Source organism: Hemicordylus capensis, chromosome 1, assembly GCF_027244095.1.
Source record: "Hemicordylus capensis ecotype Gifberg chromosome 1, rHemCap1.1.pri, whole genome shotgun sequence".
In the NCBI taxonomy this organism is placed as follows: Eukaryota; Metazoa; Chordata; class Lepidosauria; order Squamata; family Cordylidae; genus Hemicordylus; species Hemicordylus capensis.
In genome coordinates, this window is record NC_069657.1 from 385,949,992 (window position 1) to 385,966,489 (window position 16,498).

The 16,498-nt window shown below is 43.3% G+C and overlaps 1 protein-coding gene across 10 annotated transcripts in view; it reads right to left on the minus strand.

Annotated features, from left to right (window-relative positions):
• The window catches only part of PLD5 (phospholipase D family member 5), a 208,248-nt gene that overhangs the window by 50,960 nt on the left and 140,790 nt on the right, over positions 1-16,498 (minus strand). For 9 of the 10 annotated variants that reach the window (XM_053301478.1, XM_053301441.1, XM_053301462.1 and 6 more), the window contains one exon: positions 15,786-15,857. The exons of the other annotated variant lie outside the window; for it this stretch is intronic. In XM_053301478.1, the coding sequence (XP_053157453.1) occupies positions 15,786-15,857 (72 nt within the window). The remainder of the gene's footprint in view (positions 1-15,785; positions 15,858-16,498) is intronic. 10 annotated transcript variants of the gene reach the window in all.

The window sequence follows — 16,498 nt, forward strand, 5'->3', positions numbered from 1 at the left end:
GGTAGGGTGGTATATAAATTGATTGCATGCATGCATACATACCAGTATTTATTTGAGGGACTTATATCCTATCTTGTAGGCACAAAAGCTTCATGAAGTGGCCTACAAAAAGTGGCAATGCCACAATAAGAAACAGATGTATTACAAACATTTATTTGTTTAGTTACAATCTCCTCCAAGCTGATGGAGGGGTCTTAATGTTTTGTCTCACCCTTTGCTACAGGCCAGTGGAAATGGCTTCAGGAAGACACAGCAGTTGCTTCTTCCCAGGCTTATGGAGGACCTTGCTAAAATCAATTAATGAAACCAAATCATTCTCAACAGTTGTTTCTTCAAACTATTTTCTATATGGCTTCCATTAATATGGGGAACACTTCCAGCTCATACTGGTAACATACTTAACTAGCAAAGCACTCACAGAGACGCACATGTTCTGATATTTAATCTGCACTTTTGCCCTTTGCTATGGGATCATTTTGAAAATTGTAGCACTTCCTGTTGTCCTCTGTGCTTTCTTTCAATAATGTTCCCAACTTGTCTAAATCCCCCTTATTAGTGTATGTACAGGGAAGTTTATTTTTTCCACTTTGCCACAGAATCTATACACATCCTACAAATACTTATGATATACAGTGGTCCCTCTACTTACGAAATTAATCCGTTCCGAATGCACATTTGTAAGTCGAAAAATTCGTAAGTCGAAAAGCGGTTTCCCATAGGAATGCATTGGGAACGGATTAATGCGTTCCGGAGCCTAGAAAAAAGACCCAGACCCCCAGTAAGGCTTGCAAACTGCACAGGAACATTTCTTTTCAAGAATAAACAGGCAGTAAACAGGCAGGCAAGTCAAGGGAACCGCATGTAAAATTTGTAAGTCGAGGAAACCCCATCTAAAAATTTGTAAGTCGAGGAAACCCCATCTAAAAATTTGTAAGTCGAAAAAACCGCATCTAAAACTGGATCTAAAACTGCCGTTTGTAACTCGAAAAATACATATGTCAAGTAGTTTGTAAGTCGAGGGACCACTGTACTTTCAGAGCAATGTGCTGTTTCCTATTTAAAAATGGCGTAGAAGAGGAAAGGTGTGACATCATCTAATTTTATCTTCTCTCACACATACACCAATTGGACTGAACCAACTGCAGCCTATTTAAAGTTCTTTTGGGTCTGTATGTTTGGTTTCCTTTTTCTTCCTGTGGTGACCTCTAACTTATTAACTTAAAAAACACACACCACTCACTGACATTACAGATGTACACTCCTCCATGCACTTGATCAGTCACCATAATCTTTCTTCCAATTTTTCCACTGAAACAGGGTGGGGGTGAGGAAATACTTACCCCCTCAAAATTTCAGATTTCAATAGCACACAGCATTATTAAACGATGCTACCTTTTATGGAATGCTATTGAATCAATTACAGTTATAGCAAGGATGATCTTGATGGGTTCTGTCAGGTTTGTTAAACAGAAAAGAATGCTTCAAGGAACTGATTATATTTGCCATAGTCATGTATTTCAGACAGGTAAGCTATTAACTGTGTTAGTCAAAAATCTGACATAGAATAGCTATGAAAATCTGCTCACATTTTATTGTACCTTTGTTTATGGAAAACAATATTAAACACTGAGGAATGTAACAAAAACTTGGCACCCAAACATACAAAGTTCCAAAGTTCTAAAGCATCAATTCCCACCCCCCAGCCATTTTTGCTGTTCATAAACATTATGGTGAAGGTGGCAGAGGGGTGGTTTCCATCTATCCTTACATGCATTCTTAGATGGGACTTTAGTGGCATAGTCTATTCTCTACTGCTCTGAAGCCTAGCTTAGCTGGCTGCTTCCCTTTGGCACTCAAACGCTCTTTCCCCCTAAATTGAATATCTGTACTGCTGGGTTCCAGTCCTGAGCTGAAATGGCTATCCTTGGATGTGGGCTTTTTGCAGGAAAATCTGCATAAGACTGTCTTGGATATCCTTTGGTTTTAAACAACCACTGAAACTTGAATAGAATTGCTGAGGCTGGGCCATTCTCTGTATGGGCTTGCTATGCCAAATGAGGTGAGGTGGGTGACTACTAGGGAGAGGGCCTTTTCGGAGGATGCACCCCGTTTATGGAATAACCTGCCCAATGAGGTTCACCTGGCTTCATCACTTTGTTCTTTTAGATACCAGGTGAAGACCACTTTGTTCACCCAGGCCTTTAAAATTGTGATCTGATTTTAACTGATTCCAAAAAAATTCTTTTAAATTGTTTAGTATTGTATTTAATATTTCCTTTTTTTGGTCTGTTAAGATTTAATCTATTGTGTGTTTTTCTCTCATATTTTAATGATGTGTTGTAAGCTGCCCAGAGAACAATTTGTTATAGGGCGTCTAACAAATAAAGTTGTTTATTATTATTATTCTTGGCTAACTCCTGTACCTAACTGTCCCAGATCCCTGGTGCAACCTGATTGGCTGTTGGCATGGGGAGTGCCTTAGCTCCTAGGCTTATCCAATGAATATGGGAAAGCTGGGACTAAATGAATGTTCACGAAAGTGCAACACAGAATCCATTGACTGAATCACAATGACTTCAGCAGTGTCAACATTCACATATGGAAGCTCCATGGGAACATAAGAATGATTTTCTTTTTTTTTTTCCTTTGCAATATTTTGTCTTTACCTCTTCAAAGGTGAAAAAGGTCATTTTATGTTTATCTAACTTAACTTGTCACATTGTTTCCTCATTCCAGGATGACTTACCCTCATTCTGTTGACCACCTCATCACAGGATCTGCTTTCACACTTCCCTGCAAAGTGAATGAGAAAATGAGCCTGGTTTTGATGCTTTTGGTGAATTATAAGAGATATCTAAAGTGGGGGTTTTCATTACATTTCACCTCCCACCTCCCAAATAGACCCAATGCAGCTAACCCTGGGTTTCAGATTAAATTACAGAGTTAAAGAACTGAAAATCAGAATGCCTCTCTATAACATTTGACTATCAATGGAACTTTGACTGGCAAAAATAAGCTTACATTCCCATAGAGCATCTCACAAATTGAATGTTGACACTGTAATGGTTAAGGCCTTGCTGTGCTGAATACAGTACATATTACTGAGCATGAACAATCACTACACATCACAGTATGCCCCAAACATGCAAATTTGGGAGCATAACAAACATGGTAAGAACAGAAGTAATCACACAAAGGCAAAAACAGAAACACAGATATAGCTTCCCCCCCCCCACCCCACACATAACTGGTGCATTTCATCCAACAATCAAAAGTCAAAATACACAGTCTATGCAGAATTTTGCATACAAAAGAGATGGGAGGAGCAGAGACTGGCAAGTGAATGAAGTACATGGCTTTTGGCTCATTCCAGACCTATTAGTCGATGTTCTATATGTTTACATGGACCAAATCAACCTGACCATTTGCCTTCCAGGGTTATTGAAAGGGGAATAGTATCTGAGTAAAAATTCAAAGTACAAAATACAGGTATGCCACACTGACCCTCCCCCCCGCTTCGCCTGCACTAAATATACCAGTGGTAATTATGCCATAGTAGGAGAATACTATTGTGCTCTTTGGTATGCAGCAACTTGTACTCATTGGCCAACATTCAGTGCAGAAGAATTCAGCATTCAGTGCATGCCAATGTTAGGGACCTCCAGGGGCTGCTGCACTCATGGAAGGCAGCCTCATGGTATTGCTCAAGAGGTAAGTTGTGCAATGACTTAAAACAGCATCCCCGTAGTTGCACAGTCTTAATTCCATTCTTTCCAACTGGGAAACCATGGAGGACATTGTTTTCAGTCATTGCACAACAGACTTCTTGTGCAACAACATCATGGGGATGCCTTTTGCATGCACAGCAGCCCTGGCGGGGCCTTAATGCCAGTATTCTGCTGCATGAAATGTTGGCCACCATCCAGAATTCTAAAGAGAAGTTATCTGAAGTGAAGTTTTTGTATGTCTAGATATGTTTTCAAAGAAGTCTTGTTGGAAGTTTCTTCATTATACAGGTGGCCCTCATCATTCGTGGTTGCAGCAACTGCAGTTTCACGTTTTCAAAGAAGGCTTGTTGGAAGTTTGTCCATTATACAGGTGGCCCTCATCACTTGTGGTTCCAGCAACCGCAGTTTCACGTATCCATGGACAGGTCTTAGAGACCTAGTTTCTTTATCTGTGATGTGAAAATAGGCTATAATTCTCCTATTTGCAGTTGAGGAATGGCCGGAAATGACTTCCGGTGTCATTTCCAGCCACCATTTTAGAGCATGGACCCATTCTGAGAATCTTTCTTTTAAAAAAAGATGGGGGGAATTCAGCCAAGTTGGGGTTTTTTAGGGGCATTTCTGGAGCCTTGCATCCCTGGAGAGCAAAGTACTATGAATGGCCACTCTAATTTCTCCCCCTTTCACATGTTTTAAGGCATTTTTTTTCCTGTTCAGAACCTACCCACCCCCCATTTCCATTGAGACGATTCTCATGATCGCCAAAAAGCAGGCTATGGGAGTCTAGCCCACTTTCTGGAGACCATGAGAACCTCCGGGCTCACAGGCGAGCCCGGTTGCTCTCAAGCGGGTAACCGGCTTACGGAGCCCTCCCCTAAACCCAGGTTAGCGGAGTGAGTTCTATGCTAACCTGGGCTCTATGATCGTGTATTGCCACGACGCAGCTCTGTGCCGTGGCAACACATGAGGAGACCCCCGCCAGTAGGCTAAAAGCAGCCTCCCGGGCTTGGGGGTCTCTCCAGGGGCCACGCAGCCCCCGATGGCTCCATGATGGGGCCAGCAGTTGTGTGGGCAGCTGATCAGCCTGCTCGTGTGCAGGGAGAGCGGGCTAAGCCCAGTCTCCTCACTAAGCCTCTCGAGGCGGGTCTCACTGATCGTGAGACTCGCCTCATAGAGTTAAGGTTTTGTTATTCATGGTTTCTGCATTCATATCTGTAGGTAGGAACAGAACCCCTGTGAATAACAAGGGCCACCTGTAGTGTGGTTTCCACAGAAATGACTGTTTTGGGAACTGGGGATCAGTGTTCCTGCTATTTCTTTTTCATCTGTGTGTGATATGAGTTTTGTTTTGGGTTGCAGTATCAAGGCAGTGTGTGTGCACGTGCATTCAGAATGGGGCCTTAAAGATTCATCCTGAGCAGGATCTAAAGTTTACTGAATGGACATTAAAAAAAAACTTGTGAGTGCACATGCGCACAAACACATGCACTGGGAACTAAACCCAAAACTCTTTTAAAAGCAAGCACAGGCTTAACAATGACAAAAATAATGTTGTTACATTAAATATGAATTTAAAGGCACATTCTCAACATTTTCTCACTTATGGGCCAAAGTTTACATAATAAAGAAGTTTTGAAACCTATCTACCTGGGCATCAGACAGGTAACCTTTCTATCAGGCATAAGATCTGTAGGCTGATCATACCCTCCGCCTTGGTTATTTGAAGCAGCTATAGAAATTCCAGGTTTAGTAGAAGGAGTCCACACTATGGCTAACCATGCCTGCATTGTTCCTCTTTCCAGAAAAGAGTTAGGAGCCACCACATGGAACTTCTCATATTACCCTATTAGTGTGGGAGGAATACACTCTGCAACAGCTGCCACATAAGCAGAGACCCTGGTTCAGTCAAAGCCCTCTAAAAGTGGGGGTGGGGATGCAACAAAACCCACATCACTACTTCTGCATTGTTCCCTGTATTTGCATAAGGTAGAGTTAGCACCAGGTTTTTCAGCCTCTTGCAACTAGCCACAATGTTACTGGTTGCCAGTTGTGCAAATCCCACCTGCATCTGAGATGCCCTCATGGTGTGAATAACTGGAAGAGTGAAAGCCTTGTGTAACCCAATGATGGGGGAGAAATAAGGGGGACACACACAGAAACAGCTAACAAGTCTGAGGGAAGACAAAGGGGCATTGAGATATGGGGATACAGAGAGAAAAGGTAACATGAATATAGACACAGAGGCTCTACACACAATCTGGATCGGCTGTCCACATGACTACCAGCTTCATCATGGGGCCAGTAGGGGTGGCGGGGATAGGGGGCCCCCACCTGGCCCCCACAAGTGTGTGCGGCATTCTGGGGAAACCCCCAACACCAGTAGGCTTGCTGTAGCCTCTTGGTTGGGGGTCTCCTCATGAGTTGCCACGGCGTGGAGCCATGCTGCAGCGTCTCACATTTGGGAAACGGGTTAGCAGAGCACTCACTCCGCTAACCTCACTTAAAGTGTGTGTGTGTGTGTGTGTGTGTGCGCGCGCGCGCACTTAGTAAGGTTTGCTGCAGGGAGCCGCACAGCTCCTATTGCAGCACATGATTACAGGAAAGCAGGCTGGGCTCCCTTAGCCTGATTTCCTGCACTCGTGAGAATAGCCTCATGGTTTTTGAAAAGAGAGGTAATAGGGGTTCTGAAAGAACTGTGGAGTGGGAGAGAAAAGAGCAGAGTGTGCTGTAATGAGAAGCTTGCAGGAGAGAGAAGAGGAGAGACAACATCTGCTCTCAGGTAGACCCCAGGGTGTGAGACTGGGTGCCTGCCTGTTTGCTTGTCCTGCTGCCCCCCGTCTGTTATCTGCCCCCCAGGACTGGCTGCCATGCTGAGGTGAGGCCTTGCAGGATTGGGGCCGGGGAGGAGGGTGACTTGGCAGTTTCCTGCATTCCATCTGCCTAGAGCTGCCTGCTCAGGGCTACATAGGCTTCTGCCAGTGGTGGTGGGCCCGCCACCGAAGGGGTGACACCAAAGGGGGTCGCCTCTTTGGGGGAGCCACTTCAGGGGAGGGCGAGGGCCAGTTTTCCTGGCCTAGGTATTTGTATATGGGGGGGGGCATTTAATAGTGGAGCTTCTGTTTTAATTTGTCCTGGGTGAGACAATCTTTGAATGTGTCTGGGCTTAACTGGAGGTGGGGAGACAGGGGGCGTGTCCATTGACTGTGGAGCAGCCATTCCAGTCATGGTGGGGAACAGAAGTAACGTTGGCAGGTCAGCGGGCAGTTTCAGGGGAAGGAGACTTGGAAATCTAATAGCTGTTTCCCCTTCCGGCTGTCCTGCCAGCTCTTTGACCTTGGGGAGCAGTGCCAATCATCCTTGGAACCTCACCTTGCTCCTCTGTAATGCCAGGTCAGCCCAGAACAAATCAGAAACCATCCATGATTTGATTCTGGATGAAGGTGCCAACCTGGTATGTATTACAGAGACCTGGCTGGGGGAGGCTGGGGGCCCAGTGTGGTCCCAGCTTCTTCCTCCAGGCTACTCTGTTGAGGAGCGGGTGAGGGACCGTGGGTCCCCGTGGGCGGTCTATAAGAATAACCTTTCCCTTACCAGGATCCCTGTTAGAGTGCCGGACCATACTGAATGTGTGTACTTAAGTCTAGGGACCAGGGATAGACTGGGACTTCTGTTGGTATACCGATCGCCCCGCTGCTCAACAGGGTCCCTAACTGAGCTGACGGACTTGGTCTCGGACTTGGTGTTGGAGTCCCCCAGGCTTGTGATGCTGGGGGACTTCAATGTTCACTTTGGGACCAATTTGTCCGGGACAGCTCAGGAGTTCATAGCGGCCATGGCGACTATGGGCCTATCCCAAGTGGGATCCCAAGTGGGCTGACACACATTGCTGGTCACATGCTTGATTTGGTCTTTCACTCTGATCAGGGTGGTGTTCCGTGGGTGGGGAATCCTGTGATTTCCCCCATTGTCATGGATAGACCACCATCTGGTTAAGGTTGGACTCACAATCACTTCCCACCTTCACAGGGGTGAGGAACCTATTAGGATGATCTGCCCGAGAAGGTTATTGGATCCAATAGGATTTCAAGAAGCCTTGGAGGGATTTAGTGTTGGGTCTGCTGGTGATCCTGTTGATGTCCGGGTGGAGAACTGGAACAGCAAACTCATTGGGGCAGTAGACATGATTGCTCCTAAGCGTCCTCTCCGACCTGCTTCAAAATTGGCCCCTTGGTATATGGAAGAACTACGGCGGCTGAAGCAGCGAGGTAGACGACTGGAGAGCAAGTGGAGAAAGACTCGGCTTGAATCCGACAGATTGCAACATAGAGTTCATTTGAAGACCTACACTCAGGCAATACGTGCAGCAAAGAAGCGATTCTTTTCTGCCCGTATTGCATCCGCAAGTTCACGTCCAGCGGAGTTATTCAGGGTTGTGAGAGGGCTAGTGAGTGCCCCTCCTCCCTTGAATCAGAATCTGGAACCATTGATTACCCGCTGTGATGTGTTTAATGAATTCTTTGTGGGGGAAATCTCTTGCATTCATGCCGACTTAGACTCTGTCTCCACAATTACCTCAGTGTCTGATGTGGAGGTGTCCAGCGATTCCTCTTGTGTGATTAGGTTGGATCAGTTCCAGTTTGTGACTCGTGAGGATGTGGACAAGCTGCTTGGAGTGATGCGGACCACCACCTGTTCTCTTGAGCCTTGCCCGACATGGCTTATATTATCTGCCAGGGGGTTGTTGTAGAAGGCCTGGTAGAGATTATAAATGCGTCTCTGAGGGAAGGTAGGATGCCTCCTTGTCTTAAGGAGGCAATTATTAGACTGCTTCTGAAGAAGCCTACCCTGGATCCCTCGGACTTGAACAACTACAGGCCTGTCTCCAACCTTCCGTGGCTGGGCAAGGTAATTGAGAGGGTGGTGGCCTCACAGCTCCAGGCAGTCTTGGATGAAACTGATTATCTTGACTCATTTCAAACTGGCTTTTGGGCTAGCTATGGGGTGGAGACTGCTTTGGTCGGCTTGATGGATGATCTCCAGTTGGCAATTGACAGAGGAAGTGTGACTCTGTTGGTCCTTCTGAACCTCTTGGCGGCTTTTGATACTATCGACCATAGTATCCTTCTGGAGCGTCTGAGGGGGTTGGGAGTGGGAGGCCCTGCTTTGCAGTGGTTCTGCTCCTACCTCTCGGGCAGGTTCCAGATGGTGTCCCTTGGAGACTGCTGTTCTTCAAAATCTGAACTTTTGTATGGTGTTCCCCAGGGCTCCATACTGTCTCCAATGTTGTTTAAAATCTACATGAAACCGCTGGGAGAGATCATCAGGAGATTTGGTGCAGGGTGCTACCAGTATGCTGATGATACCAAAATCTATTTCTCCATGTCAGCATCATCGGGAGAGGGCATAACTTCCCTAAATGCCTGCCTGGAGTAGGTGATGGGCTGGATGAGGGATAACAAACTGAGACTGAATCCGGCTAAAATGGAGTTACTCACTGTGCAGGGTCAGAACTCGAGAGATGATTTTGATCTGCCTGTTCTGGATGGGGTCACACTTCCCCAGAAGGAACAGGTACACAGTCTAGGGGTGCTTCTGGATCCGAGCATCTCCCTGGTGTCCCAGGTTGAGGCGGTGGCCAGAAGTGCCTTCTATCAGCTTCGGCTGATATGCCAGCTGCGTCCATTTCTTGAGGTGAATGACCTCAAAACAGTGGTACATCTGCTGGTAACCTCCAGACTGGATTACTGTAATGTGCTCTATGTGGGGCTGCCCTTGTATGTAGTCCGGAAACTACAGCTGGTCCAGAATGCGGCAGCCAGGCTGGTCTCTGGGTCATCTCGGAGAGACCATATAACTCCTGTATTGAAGGAGCTACACTGGCTGCCGATAAGTTTCCGGGCAAAATACAAGGTGCTGGTTATAACCTATAAAGCCCTAAACAGTTTGGACCCTGGGTATTTAAGGGAACGCCTTCTTCGGCATGAACCCCACCGCCCACTGAGATCTGTTGGAGAGGTCCATCTGCTCGTCTGGTGGCCACTCAGGGATGGGCCTTCTCCGCTGCTGCCCCAAGGCTTTGGAATGTGCTCCCTAGTGAAATAAGAGCCTCCCCATCTCTGACAGCTTTTTAAAAGTCTTTAAAAACACATTTCTTCACCCAGGCTTTTAATTAATGTTGTTTTAATGGTTTTAATGCTGTTTTAAAATATTATTTTAAAACTTTTAAATTGTTGTAATGTGTGTGTGTGTGTGTGTGTCCCTCCCCTTTTTAAACGAATGTTTTACTTTGTTTTTATTCTGTTGTAAACCGCCCAGAGACATAAGTTTTGAATGGTATTAAAATGTTTTAATAAATAAATAATAAATAATGTGTGAACAGAAGTTTTTCCCATGTAGGAAAAGCCTTTATCTATAAAGCAGCCCTTGGTAAATCACAATGCAGAGACAATATTTTCACATTGCTGCTGACAAGCCATTTAATGACTGAATGTATTTGATTACTGGATGCCTTTTACTGGATTACAAAACTTAAGATGTCATTAAAATGCTACAAATAACTAGTTAAGAGTGTGAGGGCAGAATGGATATGGCTGCATTGTGGTATGCTAGGAGGGCAGTGCTGCTGAGAAGATCACAATACCAAAGTCTGATTATTATAAGGATCATTTTGTGCCATGCTAAAACACCTGTGACCGCAGATAAACATGAAAGAACTAGAAATAATTTGAAGCTTATGACAAAAGTACAGACTTTTCCCAGACCCTCCTTAAAAACAGTTGTTGTTGATGATACTTTGATGATGATAGCAGTTAAATAATTAACCATTGGAGTACCAATTTGTCATCAACTATGATGATTTGTTAGAGCACAAATACTTGAGCAGTAGCTTTGTCTTGCATATTATTTGCAATGATATCATTTGCCTCAGCTGTATCTAGAGGTACAGTAGAATAAAAAAATTATTAGAAGAGAAAGGCAGGCAACAACAAGGAAAAAATATATAGTACAAAGGAATGTGGTATCCTATGTTACCAATTTGTTTCCATTCCGTTTTTTGATATGCTAAAATTACAATTTAACAGGCATCTGAGCAACAAAACAAAAACACACCAACAGCCATAATTTACTTCTAGTTTCTAAGAACATTCCACACAGCTGAGCAATAAAAATATGCAGAAATGATATATAAGGATGTAGGGGGATTCTCAAAATAAAAATGTTTATATCTAGTCAGAACATAACCACACCACCTTCAACAACAGCAGCAGCAAACAAACTAATATATAACAAACAAAAGAGATAAAATATAAAGAGAAAATGAAAATTTGAAGAAAATGAACTTTTGCTTGTTTTATATATAAAGTTAGTATGCTGCTTCCTGATATTCAATTTAGAGTTTCACACCAGACTTGAATAGGTAGATTCAGCCAATTTCTTCCTTACTTGCTCCCAGCTGGAATCAAATCCACATGTCAACTTAAGCCTTTCTTCAAACTTGAAATGCAGCAGAAATGCATTTGATTGGTATCCAAAATACCTTGACTCATGAGATCATTAATTATATTTGTATTCAGGAGCTTACTGTTACGAAGAAATCCCCAGTGAAATATGCTTTTCAGATATATAAATATGCTAGATTTTGATTAGTATAACTGCCTCCACATTTATCATACATTTCCATTCCATTTAGATTAAGAGCTTCAGTCTGGATCAGGACAATGGTATGGAGGAAGCAGGGATTCAGCCCCTTTCCCTTGCCATGACCCAAGCATTCAGAAGCTCTTAGGGCTGTGCGGAGCCAAACAGTGGCCAATATCCAGAATAACACAGCATGCATGCAAATAATGCAATCGATGAAAATTGTCCCTTCCTTACAGACATAAAGAGAAGGGACAATTTTCATCGATTGCCTGTCCCTTCTGTAGCTGCCTGTGACTTCCAAAAACATGTCCCTATGGGCTGTGCAATGCTGGGGGATTGCATAGCTTCAAGGACATATTTCTGGGAATAATAATCAGCTACACAGGAAAGGGGAGATTAAAAAATTTCCCTTTCCAGATAGCATGCTGTTCAAATTCATGTCTATTTATTCCCCAAGATACCTAATTTTCATGTTGTTCACGTCTATTTGCATACATTTCACATCTGTTTGCTTAAATTTGCAATAGTATTAGTTGGTTTTCTTGGGCTACTTGCAGATGAATGAGGTTTTTTGTGCAAGCTTCTATGGGCTTGTGCAAGGAACATCACAGCAAGCCATAGCTGGGTGTCTCTACCTGGCAGTTCTTAATGCTGCTCATCCCACAATTTCCTATCTTCATCAGAGATGGAGCATCAAGGAACATTGCAGTTTGGGGTCCCATCCACTAAGTTTATGTTTTTAAATTTAAATTTTGTTATTGCACATTTCCAGTTTAGTATACTTCTGGCTTACCGCTTTGGAAACTTTTGCTGAAAACTTTGTTTTGGGCACAAGCATGCCCTTAACCCAGCTGCCAGGTTCATGTGTGAGTTCAGGTTGCTTGCAGCCTGAGTGCACACAGAGAAGGGCGCCTCGGGTGCCCATCTCATGGGGCCATCCCCCAATGCACTGTGCTCATTGCACGGTGCATTGTGGGATACTGGAGGCCGGGAAAATGAGTCCACGTCTATGCTGATCTGTGCTGATGGGAGCAGCATGGATCATGTGGATGTGTGGCAGCATGCCAGAGACATCGAGACGAATCTCACGATCAGTGAGACTCGCTGTAAAGGAGTTAGCTGGGAGAGCAGGCTTAGTCCAAAGGGACCACAGATGATCATGGCAGCAGCCCTGGGCGGCAGGATCGGCTCCCCAAACAACTGCTGGCTCTGTCACAGAGCCGGTGGGGGTTGCAGGGATAGAGGACCTTGTGGTCCCCAGAAGTTCCAGGATGCCCTGCGCGAGCGTGCAGGGCATCCTGGAGAGACCCCTGAGGCTTGGAGGCTGTTTGCAGCCTCCCAGCAGGGGTCTCCCTGTGTGTTGCCATACACAATCAAAAAAATGCGGTTAACGGACCACTCACCGAAACCTCATTTTAGGTGAGGGCTACTTCAGCTGGTTACTCACTTTGAGGAAACCGGGCCCTCCTTCGAGCCAGGTGGTTCTCATGCTCGCCCAAAAGTGGACTAGGCTCCCTTAGCCCACTTTTGGCCGATCGTGAGAATAGCCTCACTATCGATAATCATCTGGGGGGAAGGAAAGCTGGATTGTGGCTTCTTCCCGCCATCCCCGCTATTCCCACCTGCCAGTGTGAATAGCTTTTATGAATAATATCCACACTAAATTAAAACAAACTAATTTAACATTCTTAACAGTCAATTTATTTAACAATAAATAAATTGCCAGACAACTAAAAGCACTAATTAACGTGGTTCCATATGGCTCATTGACATCTGCTTGTCAGTACACAAATCAGGCGGTATATAAATATGATTATATAATATATAATCGGCAGTATATAAATATGATATGATACATGAATGAATGAATGGATGGATGGGTGAATGAATGAATGAATATCTACTTATCTTTCTGCTTTACTACCACAAAATAATTTAAATCTGCTCTGGTTTAAGGTGCATTACTGATACACTAAAATTCAGCCATTACAGCACCACCATACACGTCTCTATAAAATCTACTTCCCCTTCCCCTACCAAAACTAAAAGTACAAATATTGTGGGGGAAACCTTCTATTCAGGTGTTATCCAAAGTGTGGACCTTGTGCCCAAATTCAGTGCCAACAAGTACATGTTTTCCAGTCCCACACCAATGCACTCCATAGTCTTACATCATGCTGTCCACTAGTACAGCCTTTGTCTATGTTGACAACAAATGCCGCACTCATGAATAGCATAGGAGTGCTGTGGAGTGCATCAGAATAGAGACAGAGCTTGCCAGTGCACTCTTTGGATAACAGCTGATCAGCACTGTAATGTATAATATATGCAACATGTTGATGACAAACTATTTAAGAACATAAGAACAGCCCTGCTGTACCAGGCCCCCAAGGCCCATCTAGTCCAGCATCCTGTTTCACACAGTGGCCCACCAGATGCCACTGGAAGATTACTGCAGGAGTTGAGGGCATGCCCTCTCTCCTGCTGTTACTCCCCTGCAACTGGTACTCAGAGGCATCCTAGATTTAGCATCTAGGAACAATTAAAAATTCATGATCACTATAAATCATTTATGATTACAATTAAATCATTGTTGTTATAATTTCTAAAGCAATTGTAGCCCTTCTTGTTTAAAAGCTCTTGAAGAAATAATCTACTACTACTACTGATATTTATATACCGCTCTTCAACAACATTCTCAAAGTAGTATACATTGAAAAATGAAAAATGCAAAAATAAGATGGCTACCTGTCCCTAAAGGGCTCACAATCTAAAAAGAAACATAAGGCAGACACCAGCAACAGCCACGGGAGGGATCTGACCCTTTATTGACAAAATATCTGACCTTTTATTGACAAAGAGAACACTTTCAAGAAAATATTTTCAGTGGTTATCACACAAAACTGGGGCATTGTGCTCATAAACAAGAGTCGCCAACATCCTGTGTGCGTGCGTCTAACAAAAGTGCTTGCAGAGCACTAGCCTTCCCCCCTCCAAAGTGCAGACACTTTTGCACAAGAGTGTGGTAATTTTAGCCATTCTCTCTTTGCTCCAGAAGCACTCTTTGACAGTGGAAACACCTCAGGGCTGTGCAGCCATCAGGGATGTAAAGAGAACTTTCAGAGCAAAGGGAGAACAGCAAAAATTGCTGCACTCTTGCCCTAGAGAAGGGATTCTCAATGTTGGGTCCCCAGATGTTATTGGACTTCAGTGCCCATATTCCCCAACCAAAGGCCACTGAGGCTGGGGATTATGGGAGTTGAAGTCCAATAATATCTGGGGACCCAACGCTGAGAATCCTTGCCTAGAGCACCCATGCTTTAGAAGAAAGGAGGCTAGCAGTGTGTGTGTGTGTGTGTGTATCCTTTTGTTAGAAGCACACATGCACTGCAAGTCAGGATGTCAGCCGATGTCCACTGATCTTTAATTATTCCTTACTTGTTCAAATAGATATGTATCCTAGTATGCATGTATAGCAAGATTAATTCAAGTTAAAGAAGTCCATGATCTAAGCTACTACCCCTTAATCATTTTTCATTTTATCAGAAGGACATGAATTTAAAGGTAAATGAAATATAAATTGTTCTAGATGGAAATGGAAAGTGCTGTGAAAACAAGGAGTACATTTTGAGAAACAATCATGTACAACTTCCTAAAAAGGAAATATTATGAAAAGTCATACCTTTAACATTCTTCTTCAAGAGAGATATGCAGTCTCTTATTTTGTATGCATGCATACACAAAGTCAAATCATAAAGAGGCAATGTGGAATATAAAAATAATCCTATAAATGAACAACTAATCTGTTTCTATAAAAACACTAAAGTTTAGAATGATAGATGTATCCATAATTGAAACTAATCTGAATATTCTAAAACAGCCTATCTGATCAAGCTGCATGAGATGCAAAGGAAATTAAACTTAATGCAGCTGTACAATTTTTAACCTCAAGACAGAATGTAGCTTGCTGGAGCTTTAATGCTTTGATTAAATTTATGGTTCAACTGCCTCCTCCCTTCTTGGTAATGCTGTTGATTACTTTCAGTCCTAGTTATAATACTTAACACAGTATCACAGATTCCTCTGTGTCTTGAAAGGTAACGCTTCACAGGATGGTTCTAGTCGCAAACACCATCTACTGTACTCTCCACATGATTAAGTATGGTAATGTGTTCTCAAGCAATCACATCCATTAAAAATTGTAGTTGCAAAATATACAATAAGAATTAAATGCAGACACTGTAGACATATTTATAATAAATATAATAGCAATAGAAAAAACAACACATTTTCTTTTCCATAACAACAACATTATTTAATATGAATCATTTAACAAATTGGTACTAACACAGAAGTTATTACTGGTAGACTACCTGTGTAAGCACACAAATTGCACCCTAAGGCTATAAAACTCACCAGCTTTGAATATATCAGAGAAGTCATTGGCTCTTCTCTCACTGGATGACTTCCAAGTACCTTTCATATGTTCTAATGGGATTAGATGTGAATAATCAATCCCCTTTGACACAGATACTGACACATGCAACAATTTATTTTATCAGCCAGGATTTTGGGAGTGGTTTCTTATAGTTGTTTAATTGTAATTCTCCTCTCCTGCCAGGGCTGTCCCTAGGGGTGCAGGGGGCCCTTAAAATTTCAAATAAATAAATAATATACATTTTTATGTAAAACCAAGGCACAAGCATACACAGTTTAACACAGCAGTGGTGCACCTAGGTAATTTTGCAGCCTAGACCTAAAGGCCTTTGGAGCCCCCCGCCCTGCAAGTTAAGCATAATCTCCCTACACATGCACACACCCTGCGACACACAGAGTATTTTTAACCCATAGGTTCTTGAGGGCACAAACAGCAACTGAACTCATGAGAAAGTAATTTCTCTTATATTAAAATAACCTATCAATATATATGGATTTTATTTGTCATCTTTTTAATTTGGATTGTAAGCCATTTGAAAGCCTTGCAGTGTAGAGTAAACAAGTGAAAAAGAAGGAATATGATAAAGTATGCAACCATTTTCTCACTGGAATAGGAGCCACTTCAGACATTACAGGATTTCTATACATGAGCCGTTTTCCAGTAGTAATTAAAACAGGCTCATGTTGTGTAT